The 26294-nt window shown below is 33.3% G+C and overlaps 1 protein-coding gene across 1 annotated transcript in view; it reads right to left on the bottom strand.

The window, feature by feature from the left end:
• Mccc1 (Methylcrotonoyl-CoA carboxylase 1) overlaps positions 1-26294 on the bottom strand; it is a 518283-nt gene that overhangs the window by 85733 nt on the left and 406256 nt on the right. Inside the window, exon 5 of the mRNA XM_023389291.2 lies at positions 10004-10300. Within this exon, the coding sequence (XP_023245059.2) occupies positions 10004-10300 (297 nt within the window). The remainder of the gene's footprint in view (positions 1-10003; positions 10301-26294) is intronic.

Below are 26294 nucleotides of genomic sequence, written 5' to 3'. Positions count from 1 at the left end.
ACTTACCTCGAGATTTGAACCCCCAATCTTCTGCACACAAACCCAGTACCTTACCCATTCTTTCATGAGCGGTAGTAATATAAGAAATTTGGTTACTATTTATGGTGTGTGTAAATTTAAATTCATGGTTAGTGTAAATTTTTATTGACTGTTTATTGACTTATTTCGCTTGATTATAAATATTCAATAAACTATCTTTTTTTATTAAAAGTTTAATGAGGGATCATAGAAATAAGTATATTCTAGCAGATCAGCTCTCCTACGTAATAACAAATAATTATCAACTTATTATTAATTTCTTATTTCTAAAACAAATTAATACTTGTTTATCAAATTTTTTCACATTTTTTCCAAATCTTCAAGACTCTGAAACAAAATTTTTCTACTGTATGAATACAGTTACTGATTTTTATTGTATCTTCTTCTTTTACAAGTTTTTCTATGTGATTCACGTGATTTTTGAACTTAAGGTCGATTACCACATATTTAGTAGAAAAAAATTTAAGCTCAAAGCTTTCAAAGATTAGAAAAGTGAGAGGAGCGCCAATACATGCAGCAACGCTGAAATTTATTTTTCTCACATGAATGCACTTACATACACACTATGACGTATACTTGACTTTTTCTTGATTGTGTTATGAAAAAATAAAATATAATAGATGTATTTAAAAATAAAAATAGTCTTTCATACTGTCAAAGATTAGGAGAGTTCTACAGATCTTGTAAATGCAATTTTAAGTATTTTTTTTTATAAGGTTACGTATTAAATTGTGATTTTTCAAAATTTAAAATATAAAAAAGCGTATACTACAACTTATGGATATTTCTCATGCTTTTTGAGTATAGTTTTGATGTTCGAATAATATCAGTCAAAAAAAACCTATGTGTGATGAACATCCTGAAGGGTCATTCACTGGCATGTAATGCTCTCCTATTGGAAGGAGCGATACGACAGGACGGTTTGTCCTTAGTTTTTAAATACAATTATGTTTTGGATATAAAGTGTGAAGTCGTAATAAGTGTGTGATTGTATGTGACAAATGTAAGCTTGACGTTACAGATGTAATTAACGAAGAAGGTCAGAAGTAGTTTTTAAATCATCAGAAGATTCGACAAAACTGCATAGTCTTATACTGGTATGCCAACATATTGTTTACATTGTATCAGGACATTATGTATTATTTATAATTGGTCAGTTAATAAATATTAGAATATTTATCGAAACCACACCCAAATAACGTTGGTATACTTATCCCAACGATAATTGCACTACCTTTGTACTGAATATTGTCTCATAAAAGGTTAATTTACATTTGTTACTATATTATCTACAACATAACTTTAGAGAAGTATAACTTCATAGTTGAGTGCCCAGGCACTCACTGTTAATTGGTTCTATCACTCACAAGATTTGCACTAAATGATGCAAAAGAGAAAAACTATTGTAACGTACGATACAATATGTAAAATCTTTACTGTTTAGCAATAATTGCATTAATATATCATCATACATCCTTGAAGCAGGTAAAAATACTTTTCTACGTTCACAATAATTAAATTTTTGTCTTTCACTTTGCTCACCTTCAACATTCATTTTTCCAGAATAGCCTGTTTTCGTAAGTTTTTTATTTTTTGTGTCTAGAAATGGTATTAGTACCTGTTTTGTTTGTTAACAATGTTTCTCCTGAGCTACTGCTTTTAAATCTTTTTATACTACTTGTGACACAACAAATATTTGCTATTTTATAAGGGATTTTAATGTTTATACTATTTTGCTACTTCAATTTTTAAATTATAATAAATTTTTTCATAATTTTTTTATTATTTCTGTATTCTGTCATTGTAATGATAATATAAGTCATAATGCTCGCTGTTATTATCACCAGGAAAAATTTTTAATTAAAATTACTTAAACTATTTTTAATACTATAAATAAAATTAACATTTCTATATTTACTTATTAAAATGTGATAGATGATCTAGAAAGATTCACTACAGGGATCAACACAGATATTTAAGCAATATTTACTTATTAAAATGTGATAGATGATCTGGAAAAATTCACTACAGGGATCAACACAGATATTTATGTAATATCAAATAATATTTCACAATTACAATAATGCTTTAAGTAGTATATTGTTGTACGAAGCATTTATATACTTCTTGCTAAAAATAGGTTTTTATTTTAAATTGCACAATTAAAAAAAAAAGAGTATTGAAGAGTTAGAGTGCAGCACGCAGGGGGGCAAAGCCTCACAACTATGTGTGTGTATACATATGAATACAAGCGATGCTTTTTTTCTGCGCACTTCACGCAGCAGCTCTCATAAATGTTTAAAAAATACCTCAGTATAGATAATATTTTCTAGTGTGACAAATTAGGAAAATTATTTCGAAGTTTTTCTAATCGGTTTTTTTATAACTTCTTTAGTATTTTGATCTATGATGATGACAGGTAAGTAACTTTTTCTTATATTCCCAACTTATTAAACTTCTTAATCCTTTTAAAATATAAATAATAGTCTAAAAACAATTTTTTTACATATGGAATGAAAACGTTAAAATTCAAATTAATAGTATCAATGAGATGTCAGAACTGATTTTAGAAATCAATTTGAATTTTTTGGAGGGAAGTTATATGCAACTTCGTCGTTGTAAGTAATAATAATAATGATAATAATAATAATAATAATAATAACAATAACGATTTCAAATAATAATAGTAAAAAATAACAACAATAATAATAATAATAAAAAATAATAATAATAACAATAATGATTTCAAATAACAATAGTAAAAATAACAATAAAAATGACAATAGTAATAATAATAGTAATAGTATTAATAATAATAATGATCATTGGGCTGATGCAGTCAGCCTATTAGGTGCGTGCTCTCCGGGTGGTGGATGGAGGCAGGTTTTTCACGGATATATGATTCCAAGGCACTGTGGTGGTCAGAGCCTGTACCCATAGGCGGTTGGAACGAAATGAAATAGTTCTCGTGGACAAAAACACCGAGGATAATACCTCGTTAGAAAATCAAGGGTAGCTTCCCCAATAAAAATCTACAATGGGTAACGCTAATGAAACTTAGTATACCAGACAGTAATCTCCCCAAAGGAATTCGCCTCCAGTTTCGACCTGGTAGAAGCTTGGGTAACTGTTGTGGGCATCACAGATTCTGGGGGAGGCTACAAAGGTGTCCAGAATAGAAACGAGAAGACGACCTCCGATAAAAAAACACTCACAGAAGGGCTCTACATTCATGCACAGCCATGGACGAGACAGGCTGCTAAGCACTAGAATCGGAGCGAGTGAAGTTAGTTCTGCCAGCTTTTTTAGCAATAACACCGAAATGGATCCTAAATATACCAGGAACTAAGGATCTAACTAACTATAAAGCAGACAAAGAAGGATATCGTATTCACAGAACTAGAGTAAATAATTACAAATATGGTGGCAGCAGCAACAATGATGTACACAAAAACAGCAATGCTGATAAAAGAAAGTATGAAGGTGGCGTTGAACCTTCTAAATGAATTTAAGGATAACCATAAAAGAACCAGAAAGACAATATGAAAAACTTCTAAAATAAATAAATATAAAAATAAAGTCTATTCAAATATGGAAAGAAACAAAAGAATTTATCCTTACTTTGCGGGAGGGAGGAACTAGGCTAGGGGTGTGGACAGCTCTACTAAAAGAACCATATATGATGTAGGAAGATATATGTGTGTGCATTTGTGTGTGCATGCGTGTGTGGGTATGTGTGTGAGAGAGTGTGAGAGTGTGTGGGTGTGTGTGTATGCGTGTTTATACAAGGAAAACAATAAATACGCCACGTTTTTTTAGGATGCATACTAATGACATTAAAAAAGTTGTGTGGACTATCCACATAAGTACAGTTTTGTCTTTATAAGACTTATACTTTTTTTTCTAGTTATGTCCACATAACTCATACTGAATATTGTTTGTTGAAGCCCCGCTACAGTATAAAGAAAGTTTTTTTCATTTCTATTCGATTGGATTAATTATCAATGCCCTCCACCCTTTTTTCGTGCCCTGTCACTATAAAATAAATCTTTACACTCCTTTATAAATTCACCTCACAATTATTCTTAGCCCCTTCATTCCTCCTCTTTAGATAAAATTACTCTCAGCTCTCCCACATCAAGTACACAGTGACTTCACTGCCCTCTCTCAGTAAGACGATCATATAGCAACATAGTAGTATTTATTACAAAATTGTTAGATTAATTCAGTCAAATATCTGTAATGTAAACACATTTACAGACATATTATTCTTATAGACATTAAATAATTTAATGCATATACGTTCTATGTATTAGTCATGCAGCTCACCCAAAGTGCAACACGTAGATGTAGACTTACTATGCATTTCATATTATCTGTATTTGTTAATGTGGTTCTATCAAAAACCAACGTAATTTTTTTCAAAAATTAAAACTTAGTAAGAAAGCAGTATTCTTTAGTTCATTATTTAGAAAATCATGGAAAAACTCGATGATATTCATATTTTATTTCAATTGCATTCTAGTACGATTTCCTAAAAGTAAATAATTGGTTGATGAGTTGATAGGATTGAATAAAAAATATAATCAACTCTAGAAATGCAATGAAGTTAATAAAATAAAAATTAGTTTTTTGTCTATTTTAAAGTAAATGAAGAATAACATTCAAAGATGGTAATAGCAAAACCTGTATAAAGTAGTACAACTTAAGAAGATGTAAGTAGGACAATCTGATAGCTAAGTTTTAATGAAATAAAATTGATTACTTTGCAAAATCATAAAAGTTTGTAAATTTTTCCCTAAATTATAGCTTTATTGTTGACCTTAAAGTAACTTCGCGTGAAGACGCCTCAGTGTACAGTTAAGATTGTCCATGCTGTGGGGTGATTTATTGTTACTAATAATAAAAATAAAAGAAACAGTGAAAGAGAAATAATTATTAACTCATGCATTAGGTGAAAAACAACAAAGACTGGTAATAGAAGAGTGAGTTTGCAGCAAAAAAGGTTGGGAAAACCAAGAATGCATTTGAAGTTACAAAGTTACCACAGAGCGTGGCCAAAAGACGAACGGTGATGACAAGGCAAAAGAAGACGGAGGAAAAATATGGGCTTGCGAAATATCTCCTGGTAAAATAAAAAATTAAGGCATATAGGTTAAATAAAAAAGTTAGAAGATAAAAAAGGATAGAGCATAGGTAAATGAAATAGGTTTATCAAGTGATGCAAAATAAATGACATTGGATAAGATGAAGCTTAAGAAAGTAACCTGTAAGAGAATCGAGAAAAGAAAAAAAGGCTGATGCAAAAAAGTCGAAGGCATAATTCTCAAAAGGAGAAAAGAGAGTGAGAGACAGATGTGGTTGGCAAAATTGAAAAAGGAAATGAGAAAGAGTAAAATGGAAAGAAAAGAGTATAAAAATGGTAAACAAAAATACTCTGAGGAAGCTGATAGGAACATTCAAAAGCCTTCAAAAAATTTACTGAAATAATGGAAAAAGAGATCCAAGTAACAGACACACTAGAAAGACTGAAAAAATGGTGCGAAAATGAAAGACATTAAGCAGAGCTGTATGAGGAGAAAGAATCAATGGAGTCAGCATTAACAGCAGTGCCTACAAAGTCCAGCAGTAGAGGGCTACCGAACCGGAGCTTGAAGATAATGGGAAACAAGAGGAGTCAACTGTCAGTAAAAGAGGTACTACACGTAAACGAACTTGTGCAAGAGAGAGAAAAGGAGACAGAGAGAGAGAGAGAGAAAGAAAGGATTTACTTGCAAGGAGATTACAAATTTAAATAAATAGAGTAAACGTAAGACAAAATAGACCAGGGTTGATTGGTAAACTGTATTGCTATGATTATGAAATATCGGTCATAAAAAATAAACACAAATTGAAGGGATCAAGCATATCTATTGAACATGATCCGTCATTTAAAGAACAAAGAAAGAGCATTTGGTAAAATAAGTCAAAACACAATAAAATAATAAGTGAGGCATTAAAGCAGGGCAAGGTAAGACTAAATTCAGGTGCAGCTGGTTTAGATGGGAGAAAAATGTATAGTTGCAGAATGACGTCGTAACATACGTAGAAAAAAGAACTGTTAGTACGGAGTTCAAAAGGATTAATTGTGAAAAATGAAAGGAGGAGATTGAAAAATAAAATGGTAAAACGTGTGATAAGCATGTAACAAAAAGACCTTATATGAGTGATAGATACGAAAAAAAGAAGGGTAGTCATAAAGTTGATGTTATTAGTAGTAAGATAAAAGATAATGAGTACATTTGATAGGAGATTAATGCAATTAAGAAGACTCCAATAATGAATGGTTTTTCAGCTAAGCCAGAAATGGAGTGAAACAAACAAGGTAAGAACATACAGAGTATGTGAAAGCATTGAAAATATTATTTTTTAAGAAGATTGCAGGGCTAGGTGAAAAAGATAGAGAATTTTGGCAATCCATAAAAAGATTTTATTTCGTGTGTTTGTTGAAAACCTGATAGAGAAAGAACATTGAGAGAAAGTTAAGAGTATGCTTGACAAGGTTATGATGTGAAAGGTGGTACTCATGGTTAAGTTGAATTAAAAGGAACAAGCAAAAGGGGGGCTTACTATTGGAGTCAGAAGATAAGTCCAGGAGGGTGAAGTGAATTGATTTAAAAAATGGGTAATAGTATCATAAAAAATGAAAATCATTAATAGTAAAATAAAACTAACTATTGTATCAGTTAATGATTCAGGATGATTAACAAAGAGCTTGAAAGTCCCAGAAAATTTAGGGTTCTTAGACAAGAAAAAATTCGTTATTAGAGAGGATTCTTATATTAGCATAGCAAATTCAAACTGTGGGATGGGAATAGACCATAAAAAAAAGAAAAGAAAGGAATAGCCAGAAATAATTGTAAGCAATGGTGGGCGCTGACTGTTAAAAAATGATAAAGGATGATCCATTCTAAATAGCTTAGAAGAATGGAATGAGAAGGTGGACTATACGTACATAGGCGCACAAGGGTAGTTGGTGACAGATTACATATTCGTAAATAATGAAGCAAGGGATATAGTAGAAAGCTTCAGAATAGAAAAAAGAAGTGAGTCAGACCATCTTTCTTTGAAGATGAAAATATGTGATAGAGCAGTGATGATAAGTGATTCTGACGACAAAACCGATACAATAATTTAAAAAAGACATCACTCGTGGTCAGCTGAGATCATAGAAATTTATAAAGGGCAAACAAGTATAGAGGAAAAGAGGGAAGCGCAGGTAGTTTGAAAAAAAAACTTGTAGTAAAAAAAAAAAATAAAAATAAAAATAAAAACGAAAAAATTAGGAGATAGACTATGGTGGAATAGAGAATGTACAGTATGATGTGAACAAAAAAAAGAGCAGTCAAGAAAACATTAAGGTAGTCTATTACCTACAGGCCTATCTACAATGCATCATCTATTAGTGCATTCAAAACACGCATAACGGTTAAATGTAGGAAAGGCTTATCATAACGTTCTGCTGAGATATTTCAATAGCGTCAATCAGCTTGTCATAGTCGTCATACATTTGCTATACACACACACTCGCATATGGCTATATGTATATGGCTGCTCTGTTGCCAAGTATTTGAGACATTCTCGTATGCAGCAGACAAGTTACATGACAATTATTGAATGATTCACCACTTTGTATTTATACTGGTGACCCAACAATTTTAAAATTGTATTAAATAGTACGAATTATAAATTTTTTATTAGTATATTTCTCAGAATTTTCTTAGTTACTTAAGTAGCTCTTTTTGCCTGTACTTGAAAAGTCCCATTATCACTTGTGTTTGAGTTTTAAACTTGCATCTTTATAATCTCAAAAACCAATGTGGTAGAAAAATTTTTTTATAATTAAGTCCAAAAAAAAAATTTAACGTACAACATTCATTTTTTTCAAGGAAACCGAAGTTAGAAAGTGGTGGGTAATAGACTACCTCAATTAAGTGGAAAGAAGAACAAGAAGATAAGGTGATTTACTACTATTAACGTTAAATATAAAAGCGATGCAGGATATGTTGGATGTGCTCAAAATTTTTAGAAATAGAAAAATTTGATATTACAGTGCGTTAAAACCAAAATTTTAGTATTCAACAGTAAGTAGAAGATAAGAAAGAAAGAATAAAAGTAGGGTGAGAAAAATACGTTCAAAGATGTGGAAAAGTTAGCGTAGAAGGGTCTCAAACAAGTTTTGTGTTTAAGAGTAGGCCATCGCGCGGGAAATTCCGTCGAGACTTAAGAGAATCTGGGGAAAAGGCGTGGTCATGACATCGACCTCAATCTTAAAGTGCGATTGGATACGCATCACAGCGGAATCGGCGACCGCGATTACTTAGGTGAGGAATAAAGATAGGAGGGGCAGAGGCTGAGATGTACTGAGGGATCGAAAAAGGTATAAAGGGCCGTTTTATTATTCGATGGAAAGGGGGAAGAGCTAAGAGAGCAAAGAAGGTAAGTGGATTCCTTCATGGCTTGAGGGAGCGTAAGTCGCAAGACTTTTAAAAATTAAGACGTAAAGCCATCGATTGCATGATTTACCAATCAAAGGGTGGCCCTGATTCCTCTCAACAAGCAACTTGAGGACGTTCGCTTGTGGCTACTCTCTTGGTGTCGCTCATTTTTTTCATCGCGTTGTTCTGTGTTCAATCGCTTGGCGCCTTGGCTCCTGTCGCTCCTTTCTCTCCCGCTCCAGCTTTAAGCCTGTTCCTTACATCGGTGGTAAATATAAATATTAGCTTGAAATTAGTTTGCCAAATACCTTTTTGATTATTATTTAAAATTGGTTAAAATGTTATTCTGTGGTGAACGCTTAGAAACCTTCTCCTTGATCTGTTGTTTCCGAATTTATTTGATTATAACTGAGTTAAGCAACGTAGCGTGCGTCTCTATTAAAAAATTCTGTGCAACAAAGAGATTTAGAAGTTCTGCTGCTACTTTAGTAGGCTCATTGGAAGTGTGTTACTCAATTAATTTTCATGGAGCTCGATCGTCGTAACTATAAAGTTACTCTATAAGATTTTTGTTCGTTTTTCAATTGTGAGAAACAAATAAGTAGCCAAGAGAATACGGCACATTGATTTATTTAATTTTAGTTATTTATGATTTCAATTACATTTTTTATTATTGCCTCGTCACAGAATTAATTCGATTAAACGTACTCTATTTTCTAAGATTTTGGGTAATTCTTTAATTGCGAGAAACAAATAAGTAGTCAAGGGAGTACGTCATATCAATTTATTTAATTTTAGTTGTCTATCATCCCGACTCAAATTTTGATCCTTGTTTTGTAAGCTTATTCAAAATAGTCGGTTATAACGTAATTTATCGCTTCATATACGCACACATAAGTGCGTCGTATGTATTCGTACCGCACAAGCTCCCAAGTCGTTGAGACGATGACAACTGTTTTGATCAAGATGATTCGGGGAATCATGATCATGTTATTGTTTTGAGATTCTCTGTTTCACTTATGACTTAACACTCAAACGATTATCATTCGGGATATCTATATGGGGTATTCCCGAGTACATTGGATAACATTGTAAGCGTATCGTGGTAAAAGAAAAAAAGATTATTGTATCGAACCAAAAATGGAAATCGATGTATTATATTAAAATCCTACTTCGTCGAAGGTAATTAAATAAATTGATAGTGAGAACATATTTTTAGTTATATTTTATATCAAGCCATTATTTTTGCCTGCAACCTGCTTTGATCCTCTGGGTCCATAAGTATTTTTATTTAGAAACTTTACGTAAATAAGAATGTAATTGCACTTGGTATTTTATAAATGTATTGTCAGACATCTATCAGAAGAATTACATAAGTAAAAATTTTTCTAGATGTGAAATATATGTATATTTACTGTTTAAAAAAAATTTGAAACACTTTTGTATTGTATTAAAATCATTACATAATGAAACAAGTTTGAGCTCACCTCAGAATATATGCGAGATTCAAAAGAATGACCTTTGAGTTTAATATCTTTTTGTTTTAGTGGCAGCTCTTCTCCTGATGCAATTTTCAGCTGCCATTCTACAAGATCTACTCCAGTGATCATCTCTGTAATTGGATGTTCCACTTGTAAACGGGTATTCATCTCCATGAAATGAAAACTATGGGTGTGCTGATCCATTATGAACTCAATTGTTCCAGCACCAACGTAGTTAACTGCTTTAGCTGCTCGAACAGCAGTTGCACCAAGCTCTTCTCGTAGTTTTTGAGTGATTCCAGGCTATAAGAAAACATGTAAGAAATTTGTTATTTCAAAGTCTTTCGAAGCAAACTGTTTATTTTTATATTATTTCATGGTTCATTTCTAAATTAGATTTATGGTTATAAGGAGACATGAGGTTTGGGTTCCTTCTACAGTATATAAATTGTTATAACTAGTTAAAAGCATTTATTCATCAAAAATACGGTGAAGACATAGTAAAATGTTTTTCCTAGTAATCAGGTTTGCAATCAGATTTATTAAAAATACTAAGAAATCTAGTTTTAAAATACTTAATGCCGTCAATGGCATTGTAGATCTTTATGCTGCTAATTAATTATTGAAAATGTACTCACAGAAAATTTATTTAGAAAAATTCGATATAAATTTGGTATAGCTAGGTAACCTTCACCAGTACAAAGCTATGTCCCTCCTCATCTCATTCTGAGGCACCCTTACCCTTGGCTTTGCTGTGCTCGCAACGTTTCACCCATATCGCTATTATATCCACCCACATCTAGTTTGTACGCTATTATTGTGGTGCGTAAAACTTACCTTTGTGCACTAATGCATTTCGTCGCAACCTCACTGTTGAATAATTATATCGTCAAGATCGTTGCAAATCTGCTCAGAATATGAATTTTAGGCTTCAGCCGAAAATCCATGGGGGGGGGTCTTAAGGCTTCAAAGGTGACTATGTACATCTTCAGAAATTTTTTTTCCGACCTGTTTTTATGTGCCTCCGTAATTTGACAATTAAAGGCAAATAGAGCAATGAAAATCGTTAGTACCCTATTGAATTACCATGTAATACTTGTAATTTTTCACATTTTCTAATTTTTTTTTTGGTATTTCTCCCTTCTCTTAAAACAGAATAGTGAGTACAACAATACAAGGCATGAATACATTATGAAATTACCAATTATTAATAACAATCAGAATATTAATAAAAATAATAACAACAATACCTCTCTGGTAACGTAGAATAATAAATATGATCCTGAGAAGATGATGACCATTGCTAGAAATCTTTTGTTGAGTGATATAAAATATTAGGAGTAATTTTAAATGCGAAAAAAATGCACCAGTAAACGTAAAAAGCATTAGATTGTCATAACTATTTGTATTATTATTACTATTTCTTGATTTTTCTTTCTTTCTCTTATACCGTACATGTATTCAATAAATAGAACAATGAAAAAGCCATACTTAGAGAGTGTATTTTTAATTCAATGAAGATTGTTGATGTTTCACGACTCAAAGAGGCCCTGTCCACACATATCAATTTGTACATTGTAAATATCACATTGACAATATTACATCTCGTTATCTGAATCAAACACAAAGCAGGCGAATCAAGCAGGTGGCTCAAGCGCTCTCCACATTTCAAAAACGACATCTCTACTTAAACCTACAAATAAAATCCTTAAGCACAATTAAATATGTGTCAGCAAATTGTTCATGAGTACAATTATGTAAGCAAATAAAAACAAAATTCACAGTATATGTTCTAGCCACACTGAACCGATACATCTTTTAAAAACCACCAATTAAAATAATTCTCTCACGCATAACATACACAGAGAAACCTACAACAATGCCATGATAAGGCCATAGAAGTATCAAAGATAAAGAAGGTCAAACTATAGGACTAACTATGAGTCACCATTATAGGCTAAGCTAATATGGACCACCACCACGTCATCGGTGTCATCCAATTTATTGATGCATACAGCCGATTCTACAATTCTACAAAACATAGTCAACTAATCATCCCCTGGTCAGTAACACCTCTACAGTCCTAAAAAAATTTGCATCCATGTATACTTTCACATGAAGGTGCATTGCAGGTCTGATTCAGCCAGCAAATCCAACAAATAAAAAAGCATAAGAAAGCCCTTACTGTAATGTTTTATATTATAATAATTCAATGAAAGTTTTGTACGATTTAGATAATTTATTTAGGTTAGATTTTCCATTCATACTATGAGGGTGGCAAAAAATGTCTAATAATTATTAAAACTTTCTCTTGAACCCAGATTTTTATGTATCTAAAACCTTCATTTTCTCAAAAAAATTAATGCCTCCCTTTTCTACAATGTTTTGCCGAAACTGATTCATCATTATCATTAACAACATTATTTTTGTGTTCTATTTTTTTAACTGTTAACTGTCTAGAGGTTAATGCAACATAGCACGCATCACAACCTTTGCAAAAAAACATACACTGCAGATCTTTTATCAGTTTTAATTGTATTTTTTCCAAGTCTTACGACTTTTAGTTTATTACAGTTAGTAAGACTTACGGAAAAGCCTAGATTGTACAGAAGTATTGGTAACAAATTACTTATAGTTTTATTATATTGAGCAACAGTTTTGGGATTATCAATGGTTACTTTGTTTTTAGGTAGACTGTCAGATTTATAAATCTTATTTGAATATCTATCTTTTTTTTTATTACTAGGCAACGAAAGAAGTGGGGTAACCATTATTTTCAAGCATCACTCTAACAATCATTAAATTTTTTGTTTTAAATCTTTTGCTATACAACTTAAATTGTTTGTCAACCAAATTTATTTTTATTGCTTTTTTAAACTGGATATTATCATGTGGAAAGTAACTTAAAATTTTGTCTGAGGAAGATCTCTTACTATACTAGCCAATCAAACAAATATAATTCTGTATTCTAATTATTTTTATGTTCAAAAATGGTAAAAAATTATTTACTTCAATCTTAACCATAAACTGACTAAACCTATTATGCGAATCAAATTTTTTTATGTACATTATCAATATCTGTTTCTTTTGCAGTTAAGAAGCAGTCCTACACATATCTCCTATAAATTAACACTAACTCTGATAATTCTGGCAACAACTTATCTTCTAAAAATTTTAAGGTTGTATCCACTAATATCAGACTACAACAACTATTCATAGGGCAACCTATTAGCTGTTTGTAGAATTTTTAATGAAATACAAAATATGTGAAGTCAAGAAGAAACCTCCAACTATTCGATCACTCCTTCTTTGACATGTGTAAGAAACTTCTTAGAAGTTCTCATTTATTTTAAAACATCCTGAGTTATTCAATCATGTGGCAGATTAGTGTACCAAGATGCAACATTGAATGGAATTAACATACATCCGTATGAGACCACGATACCTTTTACTAAGCTCTTTAATTAATAACTTTTTTTTAAACTACAGCTAACTTTTGAAATACTAATGATTAACAATTTAGACAAAACTTAATCAAAAATACAAAGAGAGGAACTAATGTTAGAAACAATGATTCTAGCAGAAAAACTTTTTTCATATACTTTTATCAACTCATATGCTCTGACTAAGGTAGAACTATCAATTTCAGAGAGTAAACTTCTCTGTATTTTTTGAAATTAAAAAAATCCCACCTTTCTAATATGCAAATTAATTCTTTACGTTTTTTTTTCAACCAGGTAACTAGGATAAGGTTCTCAGTTGATTGGTGTGGTATCGACAGTACCATCTTGAATAATACACAAAACTTTTGGTAATAAGTTACTAGTAGATCCAAAGTCATGCAGGCACAATAGATCTTACACGCAGTAACGGCACAGAAAATTTCAATATGGCGGAAAAGTAGTGTGGGGACCCTCAATTCTTATACCAGAATAAGGAATGTAAAGGATCTACTTTACCGAAGCTATTTATATAAAACTGTTTTTCTGAATTTACTAGCAGCTTGTATGATTTTTTTGTAAATTTACTGGACACATTGTCGTAAGAATATAAGTGACTTTGTAAGACTACAAAAATTTAGTGAAATCTTCTAAAGTATATGTTTTGCAATTATAGTACATACAGTAAACTACATAAAATGGTAAATAAGGCCAAGCCATCCACAGTTCAGCGGCCGAGCAACTTCCCAAATTTTTTGGCTGCTCAAACAGCTGCTCAGCATTTAAATGCTAATTTTAGTATTAATGCCAGTTTGGACTTGTATTATTTTAACCTGGAGCTGCCAGGCTGTGATATGCAACTCAAGACTAGGTTGCCAAGTGATTATAGGTTCTGTACTTTCTTTATTCTCGCGCATCCAAAATATTTATAGTTTTAGAAAATTTGGAATCATGATTATAATTACCAATTGGTTGCACGAAATGATTTAAAGGGCTTGTAAAACAAATCTAGCTGTCAGTATTCTAGGTGACTACAATTATAAAAAAAAAGATTTACTACGTTCATAAGATGTTGCAAAACGCTAGCAACTGTTTAATTAGCAGTCCTGATTATCAGAAAGATCGTAGGAGAGCGTTAGACTTTAATCCACTTCAGTCTCACTTCAGATAGTGAATTTTGGATCTTCATAATACAAATAAACCTATATCTCCTACTTCCAAAAGCTTACTAGCTGAGGATATACGGAATATAGCACTGAATAAACAATGTACGTTACTTAGCAATATTTAAAATAGATTTATAATTTGCAGTTGAGCATTTTCTTCCTTACAGCATAATACATTCTTCCTTTTACGTTTTCAAAGCGTTGTGTGATTCCGCACTTTTATACGCATTACCATCAGAAATTTTAATGTATTAATTATTCATTATTATTTAAATGTAGGTAAGATGGAAAAAATTTAAGTGGAATCCTAATATAGCCATTGTACAACATTGATCTTAAGTAACTTTCTTCATATTTTCGCGCTACAGTAAAATGTATGCAGGCTGCTTCACATCTGCACTAATTGGCTTTATGCTACAGCCAATCACAAGGACTTTAGACTTCAATGCTTGTCGCCACTACTTGCTCTTTGCTGCAGCACGTCAGTCCACATCATTCGCTTCATTTAAGCAGTTCATGCTGCTACCCATTATAGATATACATATTTTCTCATGGCTGGCTCCAAAACCTCTCTGTGCCATTCTTTTACACAATCTACTTTCAGTGCAAAGAGAGTACTATGAATAAACTACTGTATCTTTTTATATTTATTTTGGTATGTGCTATGAGGTGATATTTATTCTTATGTGTCATTTTTTTATCAATAAATACATTTGGTTTAAGTTTGTTAATTAAACAGTGAGTGTCGTTGCAGTGCTTATTCAACACCCTTTTATTTCAATTCCTTTACCTCCCTGTACTCTATCTAGCTTTGACCAGCCCTTAAAATCATAAAGTCCACTAGACCAATGAGTTTAATCTCAAACATTCATTTTTTCTATTTCGATGCTTCATTTGTCATATGGCCTTTAGTACCTCCTTTTGTAAGTAGTTATTTTCTTTTTCTAATTTGACGCTTCGTTCGTCATATGGCCTTTGTTGCCTCCTTTTGTAAATGTTTATTTTTTCTCCATTTTGACTCTTCGTTCGTCATATGGCCTTTGATGCTTTTAAAGGTAATAACTCTCTTTCTGTTACGATATTCTGTTTGTCATTTGGCATCGTGACCTTTAAGGAAAACAATGAATGTAAAGAATAAACAGTATTTTAAAATATTTTCTTTCATCAGCAAAAGAAGCCTACGCCTGCTGTTACTGCTCGATGAGTAAATCTGCAGAACACTGTGGTGCTTGAGTCTGCTGTTGCTGTACGAGCCGTCCTGCACCTACTGTTGCTGTAGTGAACGCTGTTTAGGCAGGCCTTGTTGACGTGCAGTTAAAATTAAGACTGTTCCTGCACTTATATATTAATACTTACCCATCGATAAAATTAGATTAATTTCTAATATTCTTATATACTATAGAGTATCTGTCCTAATTATGGACACTTTAAAAAAATTTCAAGCTCAACTTTATTTTGTGTCTAACGGTCAATAGAACTACACCTTGTATAGTAACGTATAAGTCGTTTGATTCTTTTTTAACAACATCAAATTTTTTTTTATCAAAAAGCTTTGTTATTTTTATTTTAATGATGAAACAAGAAAAAAAAATTTTGTCCATATTACGGACCCCCTCGATGGACTTTGAACCTATCGTGGACCCCCCTATTACGGACCCTGCCCATAATGTGGACCCCCTAATTATGAACCCTGTCCATAATGTAAAAAAATTTTTGTGTGTAATTAAATAAACATTTGAGATTTATTTATAAGTACTTCTCACACTTTTCACAAAATATATGACTAGGCACTTTTTGAGATAAGTTTTTGAGAACAAATTTTTCTAAAACTAATTTTGTGATAATTACTATTACTTTTTTTTATTATAATAATCTTATATTTTTTATGACTTTGTTATGGTTGTTTAGTCTTCTTGAAGCGTTTTTCAAGAGGCATTTTTTGTTGTTCTTTCTGTACTTTTAGAATGAAAACAACAGCTCAAAGTTATGAAGTTGAAGGTGATGTGTGCACTCAATACTGGCGAAATAAAGGGTCCATAATAGAGACAGAGCCAATAATCATGGCTGTATTGTGGACCCTCTAATAATGTAAATAAATATACTTTTTAGGAGTATGATTTGTTTTTATTATTTTTCTGAAACTCTTATTGATATATTAAACAATTTTTTGAGTGCAAATAATACTCCTTAAGTTTTATACAGCATTTCAAAAATATGAGCATCTTACGGTTTTCAAGAAGGCATGATGAAGAAAATAGTCAAAAGCGTTGTGTAACTTTTTAATATATTATTTTAATGATATAACATTATTTAAATGCTATTATTTGTCATTATTATGGTGAATTAGAGAGAAAATAACAACTTGAAAAAATATAAGAATATAAAAATAATTCATTGTGCTATTGAAACACTCGTTTAACTTATCATCAACGATGTGATAATGGGTCCACGATAGGGACAGGGTCTATAATTGAGACAGATACCCTATAAGCAAGCATTGACAGAAAAATCGCCGAAAAAACTATAAAACGTAGCAATTGAGGAGAGGAGTCGCTGAGACCTCGATGGCGAAATTGGTGACGCGCTGGCTCGGAAAGAAAAAGAGTTCCAGGTTCAAATCCTGGTTGAGGTGGCACTTTTTTTCAATTGCTACGTATGACAATTTTTCTACAAACCTGTAATTTTAACTAAAAAAATCGAGTTGCTTTGGCAATCTCAAACTAAATGGGAAACGTCGATAAATTCAATTACTCGCATTAAGACTGTTCTTGCACACGTATTCTATTCCATGAGTAGCAAAGAAATAAAACGCTCGTGTCTGCGTAATTTTAGATGTAATAAGTATATTTGATTGTTATTTATTATTCTGATTATTGTAATCTTTGTGGTTTCATGCCACAATGTTATAATTCAGTTGTTATCATTTGTAACTTTGATTCAAGTTCCATTTAGAAAGTTTTAGAATATTGTATTAAAATTTAATAAGTTGCAGATAGTTAAACTGCTTGAAAGTCTTGACCCTCCACCCTCTAGCTTTATTTCTTTAAGTTAATCAGTCCTTCTCAAAATAAAAGCTCTTTATGCCTCTTATCTTATGCTTTAAACTAAAATAAAAAACGCTTTCCTGAATTTCAAAAAGTTAGGAGCTCAGAAAATGACCAGAGGACAGTGCAAGTCCTAGCTCGCGTTAAAGAGAATCATACGGCAATCTTGAAATTTGAATCAGCAGGTGTAGTGCACAAGAATTTTGCTGAGGACATCTTTGACTCTGTAGAGGACATTTTTACTTCATTTCAGGTGACTTCTTTCATTCTTCTCAGGGAATTTTGGAGACTGGGGAGATTTTTACGATAGTTTCCGTGCGCTTGTGCACCTTTAGGCTCATTTTCCTCAAATAATTAAATATCAGCATTCAAGGATACACCTTACAGAAGAAGCTGCTAACCCTATTAAAAACATTCCATTGACGGAGAAAAATTATAATCAAGCTTACAAAGCTCTAATCCAATATAACGGCAATAATCTTCGTCTCGTGGCTTCCTATACCACAGCCATTCTTGCATGTCAACTGTTGAAAAACGGTTCATGTAATGAAATCAAGCAAATCTCAAAGGAGAAATTTTAAGTCCCGTCAACTCTCTCCTTTCCTTTGATAAAGAAATAGGGAATACTGATCTTCTTCTAGCATTTATAGTCAGAAATTTTGACTCCAAACCAACAGAGACTGGCATAAGGTTTATGGTAGCAGCAGAGATCCTCTAACGCGGCAACAGTTGCGAGATTTTATATCTTCTCAGATTCTTTCTATGGAGTTGTATACAATTCAAAAACTGGTTCCTCACTCGTCTAGTGCTTATCAGTCTAAATCGAACAAGGTAGTTGCCTCTCATTAGACGGTTGTATCCAAGGGGAGACCATGCGCGTGCTGGACGCTCGATCATCAGGTGCATATGTGTGAAAACTTTAAAAAGATGTCTTGGCAGGATAACAAGAAAGTTCCCAACCATCATGGTCTATGCTTTAATTGTTTTGACTCACGTTTCACCTTTGTTTGCGATTCAAAAAAACGTTGTGGTGACTGTCACCTTAAACACAATACTGTAATGCACGTTGAGATGCTTAAACCGTAAGATGATACCGCCATTTCTACTAAAAGTTCTGAGAAGAACTCAAAATTCACGGCCTATTTAAGATTTCAAACTCCTGAAATGAAGAACGTCCATGTACAGTCCCTGGCTTTGAAGAGATCTCCCAGCGTTTTTCTCGCTATGGCCAGGCTGTACATAACAGGAGTGGATGGGTCTCGTGCCTTAGTTCAAACTCTGATTGATCAATGTTCACAGAGTTCGTTGATATCAATACTATTATCTAATTCGTTGGGACTCAAAAAACGTTCCGTCAATACCTCATTGTCTGGAGTAGGAGATCATATTCATACGGTAGCAAAGTCTTGAGTCTGCTTTACTATATCGCCATACTTTCAATCAAAATTTAGTTGTTAGGTTGAAGCCTTAGACGTTTCAAAAATTTCGTCTTTTCAACCTCCATTGCATAGTAAACCATTAGATGTCTCATTTACGAAATTTGAACTTGGCAGATCTTGATTGCTATCGACTCAACCTGATCAAATCGACATTTTACTGGACTCCTCCGTCCATGCCTTAATAACAAAGAGTGACATTCGCAAAGAGTCTCTCAATCAATCTATAGCTTCCGCCTCTGAACTAGGTTGGCTAATTTTTGGGCCCATCCATTCTCGGCATGACTCTAAAATAGCTACTTCGTTGGTGCTTCTCAATATCGAATCAAGTGGATTGGATGAAATCGTTAAGAAGTTTTGGGAAATAGAAGAATTTAATTTCGTCAAACCCAGTTTGACTGAGGAGGAGTTAAAGTATGAGGATCACTTTATGTCTACTTTCGATCGTACCACTTCTGGTCGATACATAGTGGGATTGCCCTTTAAGGTTGACCCGTCGGAACTTCTACCCTACAGAAACAAATCGTATCAGGCAACACTCGCAGTGTTTAAAAACTTAGAAAGCAGGTTTCTATGGGATACAAGGCTTCGCAAGGCTTATTCCAGCTTTATGAGTAAATATATAAAGATGGGTCATATGAAATCGGCCACAAACCCAGAGGAAGCTATATGTTACCTTATTATGGAATTTCGAGGAAGTCTATAACACCTCCCAAGTTAAGGGTAGTTTTCAATGATCCCGCGCGTTCATCCTCTGATAATTTACTCAATTCGGTTTTCCATATAGGAGAAAATTTATTGGCTCACTTGATCGATGTAATAATTAAATGGCGTTTCTTATAATTCGTATTCACTGCCAACATTGAGAAAATGTTCAGGTAGATTCTAATTAATAATGATGACCAAAAGTACCAATGCATTTTGTGGAGACCAAGTTCATCTTCTCCTATTCTTACTTACTTGCTCACGACTATCAAATATGGGCTAGTAAGCTCACCCTTTTAAGCTACTCGAGTTCTTCACCAGTTGGCTACTGACCACTCTCAAATACACCTGGTGGCTGCTCAAATCTTACGAGAAGAGTTTTACGTACCTGATTGTCTGTCAGGTGGTCACACTGAGCAAGAAGCTAGGTTCAAGTGTAAGCAGGTGTTGGATTTGACTGAAACGGGGGGTTCTTCGTTGTACAAATGGTCATCTAACTCTGCTGCAGTTCTTTAAGGCTTACCTTGTAAGAGAACAGCCGTAAGAAAATAAAGGAAAGTTTAGAAAATACTTACGTGCTCGGACTATCCTGAAATCATCATTTAGATGTATTTATATTTTGTATTGAAACTGGCACTCCTCCAAGAAAATGGTCAAGGAGAACCTTTTTGGCCAAAATAGCCAAAATTTTCACCCCATTAGGTTAGCTATCTCCCACCGTGATATTGGTTAAAATACCGTTTCAATCCCTTTGGATTTTAAAAACTTTTTAGGATGACATTCTTTCCTCTACGGTCCAGAAAACTTGGGTCCACTGGCTAAGCAAAATCTCCGAATGGAACAACTATGTTCAAGGGTCAAACGATGACAAAATTGAGTTGCATGGATATGCAGACGCGTCTAAGAACGCCTATGCTGCCAGCATTCACCTAGAAATAATACGAAACGACGTTGTATACGTCTCACTCCAGCTTGCCAAGACCAAAGTCACTCCCATTAAGGTTCTAAGTATCCCTAGATTAGAGTCGTGTGCTGCTCAGTTATTAGCTAAACTTGTTCAAAATTTCTGTAAAATTAGTTTAATCAACGACATTTCCATTCATTTATGATCGAAATTCAAAAACGCACTATGTTAAATTAAATCATTACCATCACGTTGGCCTGTCTTCGTGGCCAACAGGTGTTCTAACATCCACAAGTAAGTGCCCGCTGCCATCTGGAATTACGTAACGTGGAATGAAAATCCCCCTGATGTTGCTTCTCGGTAAGTTATGCCTAAGCAGCTAGTGAATCATAATCTATGGTTAAATGGACCGGATCTTCTCCATAAACTCGATGCAGTCTTTCCTACATGTGAAGCTGAGCCACTAGATCCAAAAAACCCAGATATGCCGAATGTGTATTTAAACCACAGCTAATTACACGGAGGGGAAAAGTTCAAACTCGTTACTGACCACGCTATCTTGAAGAAGCTCAAAATAGAAGAGTATTGTCAGGGTCATAGCCTATTGTATCAGATTTGTTTATCGCTGCCACAACTGCATAAACCTCTAAATCCGATAGTTGTGTAGTAAACGGTAATTCAAGGCCCCTTGTACAAGCTAGATTGCCATTTGTTAAATCACATAAGATCTTGTTAACTACAACTATAAGTCTCCATACTCAAGAATTACAAAATGCTCTATTTTTTTTTTTTATTCACATTAACAACGATATTTAAAGGCTGAGTTGATCGTGCTTAACAAGAATCTTGAGCTTCCTCTAGAAAACAACCTACCCTTGCCTCCAGCCAGTCGGTTGCGTTCTCTCAATCCCATTTTGACTGATAGGTTAATCAGAATAGAGGGTCGCTTGAGTAATTCATCATCAAGTTATGAGATTAAGCACCCGATTGTATCGTTTGGTAGGGATAATATCACTATGTTATTAGTAGAATATCAACATAGGATGACCCTGCATGGAGGAATACAATTAACTCTTGTTACGTTACGACAAAGCTACTGGATACTGAAAAGGAAACAAGCAGTCAGGTCCATAATCACCCATTGTCTTCCTTGTCACAGGTTTAACCCGCGATCCCAGATCCAATTAATGGGCGAACTCCCCTCTTCACGCATCACCCCACGAGGTCTAGATACTCTGAAAGGGTATATTGCAATATTCATATGCATGGTGACACGTGCTGTATATTTGGAACTCGTAGAAGACTATTCTTCCATAGCTTTCATAGCCACCTTCTAGCGCTTTGTTTCGCGTCGTGGTTATTGCTTCAATTTATATAGTGACCAAGGAACTAACTTTGTGGGAGCTGATTTAGAATTGAAAAGGTTGTGGTAGGCCTTTAAGGATTCTGTCTCCTTCAAAGATAGCTTCTTATCCAAGGGCACTCAATGGCATTTCAACCCTCCTGCTGCCCCTCACTTTAGGGGCTCGTGGGAGGCGGCGGTCAAATCTACCAAGCACCACTTGAAACACGTAATAAGAGAGTAGACACTAACCACGATTAAGTACTCTACTCTTCTTTGCAGGATAGAGGCTTGCCTCAACTCTATGCCATTATTTCCTTTAAACAATGACCCTTCCAATTTGAGCACCTTAACCGCAGCTGATTTTCTAATTTTTGATTCTTCTTGTCTGAATACCTCATAACTTTGCAATACAGATTAAAATGGACCACTCCTCAGCGACCTATTTAAATCGGTGATCTAGTCATTATCAAAAGCGACGCATCTTAACCAGGCAAGTGACCATTGGGTAAAGTTATAAATATTCATAAAGATTCAAAATCGTTAGTTCGAGAAGCCCTCATAAATATCGGCAGTTCAACTTTAACTAGACCCATTTTTAAATTAATACTGTTGAGAACAGTGGATGAACTTGAAACAAAGAATAAGGGCTAAGAAGAATCATCTCTTCCTTTTTTTTAACTTATCTTAATGTTGAGTCTGGTTCTTAAGGTTAGTATGTAAGTTGAACAAGCGATATAACATTTCAAATTTGATTTATTATAATTAGAGTAAGTTAAGATATGTGAATTTACTTTTTATACTATTAGAAGTCTCTATAGTCATAGATTTTTTGTTGATATACAGCTTAGAATCCCGTCCATCAACTTAGGAACAATATACAACATCAGTATGTGAGATGCTGATGATTGTAGTTCAATTTACATAACTCATAAGACATGTTGTACATGTATAACATCGATCTTAAGTAACTTTTTTCATATTTTCGCGCTGCAGTAAAATGTCCGCAGGCTGATTAACATCTGCACTAATTGGCTCTGCGCTGCAGCCAATCTCAAGGACCTTTGACTTCTGGGCTTGTCACCACTACTTGCTCTTGGCTGCAGTACGTCTGTCCACATCGTTTGCTCCATTTGAGCTGTTCACGCTGCCATTCATTATAGATGTGCATATTTTACATAACTACTGTATCTTTTTATATTAATTTGGGTATGTACTATACGGTGATGTTAATTCTAACGTGGAATTTTTTCATTAACACATACACTTTGTTTAAGTTTGTTAATTAAACAATTAGTGTCGTTGCAGTGCTTATTCAACACCCTTTTATTTCAATTCTTCTACCTCCGTGTACTTTATCTAACTTTGACTAGCCCTTTAAATCATACAGTCCACTAGGCCAATGAGTTTAATTTCAAACAGCCATACAGCTTTATTAATAGCAGACAGCTGTTTCAGCAGTTACGCCATTATCAGATGCTTGACATACACTAAATGGTCTACATACATCAGTTTGCTTACATCTAGTACAAGTGTTATAAGTGCAGTTGTCGTTTTACGATTATCAGTAAGCGTATATTCTACAGTATATGTGTGTTCGTGTATATGTACCTTATGAGACGATATGTATTGCATTTTCTATGATCGGAGATAAAGTAAAATTAATTTGATTGTTTGTTATGAATTTATTTTGTTTTTTTACTATTTCTATTTCTATCGTCTCAAAAATATTTAATTTTAAACTTTTTGGTAAGTTATGTTGCAACTTTAAATTACTTACATCTAGAAAATGCGCATTAGAGTTACAATGTTCATTAATACCGGTCGCATTGCGATTATTATAAATCGACTTTTCATGCTTCTTTATACGTTCAGAAAGAGTACGTCCTGTCTGTCCACTGTCTATGGCGTTGCATTCGGAACAACTAATCTGATAAACACCGCTTCTCTGTAAAATACCAGCTTTTTCTTTATTCCTACGTAGAATGGACAATGGGTACATTATTCAACATGTGAAATTTTTTGTCTTGTGTTATGACTGGATAAAAATATTTTAAAATAATTCTGTTGTTTATTTTAAAAATAAACTTATACATTAGGTTTTTATGGTAGCCATTATTAATTGCTAAACATTTTAATAGGTTGACTTCCTTATCGTAACTAGATTTTTTTAAAGGTACTGTGAATAATCTATGTACGAAAGAGTAAAATACTCTCATTTTTATATTGATGGATTGTTTTGAATCGTGCGGTACCAGCGTATCTGTGAAATTTGGTTTCTTATAAATTTCGTACGACAAATCACGGTCTTTCCGTGTAATTTTTAAATCTAGAAAATTTAAATTATTGTTGTTTTCAATTTCAGCTGTAAACTTTATACCCGGTACTAAATTATTTATATAGTTGAGAAAATTAATCATTGTCCTCTCTGTACCCTTCCAAATGTAAAACACGTCGTCGACGTACCTCGACCAGTGTAGAACATTACTGGTGAGGGGGGAGGCTGAATCGAATATAAAGTCCTCTACGTGCGATATAAATATCTCACTGAGAAGGGGGAAGAGAGGAGAGCTTATCGGAAGACCGTTAAGTTGTGAATAGTATTTATTATTGAACATGAAATAGCGTTGTTCTAAGCAAATGGATATCAATTTTATATTTTCTTGTTTTAAATCAGCATACAAGAAAGAGCTATTCGACTAGATTCTTTATAATATTTTTTAAAAGGTCTGTAGGGATGGAAGGAAATGGATTAATAACATCAAATGAGATTAATCGTGCATTATGTGAAATTTTTTTTTTTTTTTTAGATCTCTAAGTTTACTTTTTAGTTTACTTGTGTTTCTAACGCTATGTTTTGGCTTAAAATTGAGTAAGAACGGGGGTATCTTATTAAGTGCTTTTGCGAGCAGATAAGTTGGTGCATTAGTGTAAGATATTATTGGTCTCATTGGTATGCCCTCCTTGTGTATTTTCGGTAAGCTATATAGCACAGGCACCGCAAGATTTATAACAGATAACGTATGTACATTATAATCATGAAGTATGTTCGTGCTATTCTTTAAAACTGACTTAGTATCTTTTTGAAGTTTTGTTGTAGGATCAGAGTTTCAAGTTTTAAAATTATCATTATGTATCAAACATTCAGCCTTTTCAATGTAGTCATGCTTGTTTAAATCGTAACGGTGTTCCCTTTGTCTACTTTTCATAGAACTCAATCGTTATTTTTAAATTTTTTCTTAAAGAAATAATACTTTTGGATTTTAATCCATTGTTAACTGAGAACTGATTTTTGTGTTTATTTATCATATCAACGCATTTGTGTCTAAAAAGGTTAAAGTTCGTTTTTATCTATATTTTTCGATGCTATTTCTGCATTTACGGAAAACTAGATAAAATCTTTAGAATTTTCAATATTATGACAGGTCTTCAAACCTTTATTTAAAATGTTTATCTCATTTTGTGTGAAGGTAACTTCGGATAAGCTCTTGGCTCTTGGATAAGAAGAAAGCTTTTTCCCCGATTCTGCAGTGGCCGAAGACGTAGTCTGTAGCTGTTTATTAATATTGGTTGTAGGTAGATAAAAAGGTGAATTATTTTCTCTCTGTTTTTCTTCTCTATAAGCGTATCTTTTTTCTTAGTATGTGTTTGGTGATGTGAATGTGAGATTTCTCGTACAAAATTTAGCATTTCTTCATCCAAGATATCAAATTCAACGTTATAGCAACGTCTAAGGAGTTCACTATTTATTAACTTTAAGTGGTGTGATAAATTGTCCCTTATTCTGTACCACTTCTTTGATTCCATATTTAACCAGCAACTGCATGCTTTTTCAATCACTGCGATTGATTCAGTTGATTTGTTTCAGCAGTAAATCTTCATATATGTCGGTACTAAATGTAGTTGTTAGCATTTTTTGTTAAAATAAAGATGGTTGTTACACTTATCAAACTTTACTAGACTCTTATTTATAGTACATTGCGAGATATGCCTTACTAGCATTTAAACTATATGACGGGGGCATTTTTCATTCTGAGCCAAAAAACATCAAAACTCGACTCTATGCAAAATTTGACGTTTTAGGCTCGTTTGAATGCCCTGTGTACGTGTAATTGTTTTTCGTTATATTTCATGCAAAGAAAGAGGAGAGAACAGCAGAGACATACAGCCGGGGAAATGAGCAAAGATAAGTGTGAGCGGGAAAAGCGAGAACAATAAGAAGAAATGTGCAATTAAAGGACGATAAGAGATGTTAACGTT

This window comes from Copidosoma floridanum, unplaced genomic scaffold, assembly GCF_036245765.1.
Source record: "Copidosoma floridanum isolate Cflo_tuat_1 unplaced genomic scaffold, Cflo_Japanese_pri ptg000005l, whole genome shotgun sequence".
In the NCBI taxonomy this organism is placed as follows: Eukaryota; Metazoa; Arthropoda; class Insecta; order Hymenoptera; family Encyrtidae; genus Copidosoma; species Copidosoma floridanum.
Note: the sequence above shows the minus strand (reverse complement) of the source record. Positions and strands in the feature narration are given on the sequence as shown.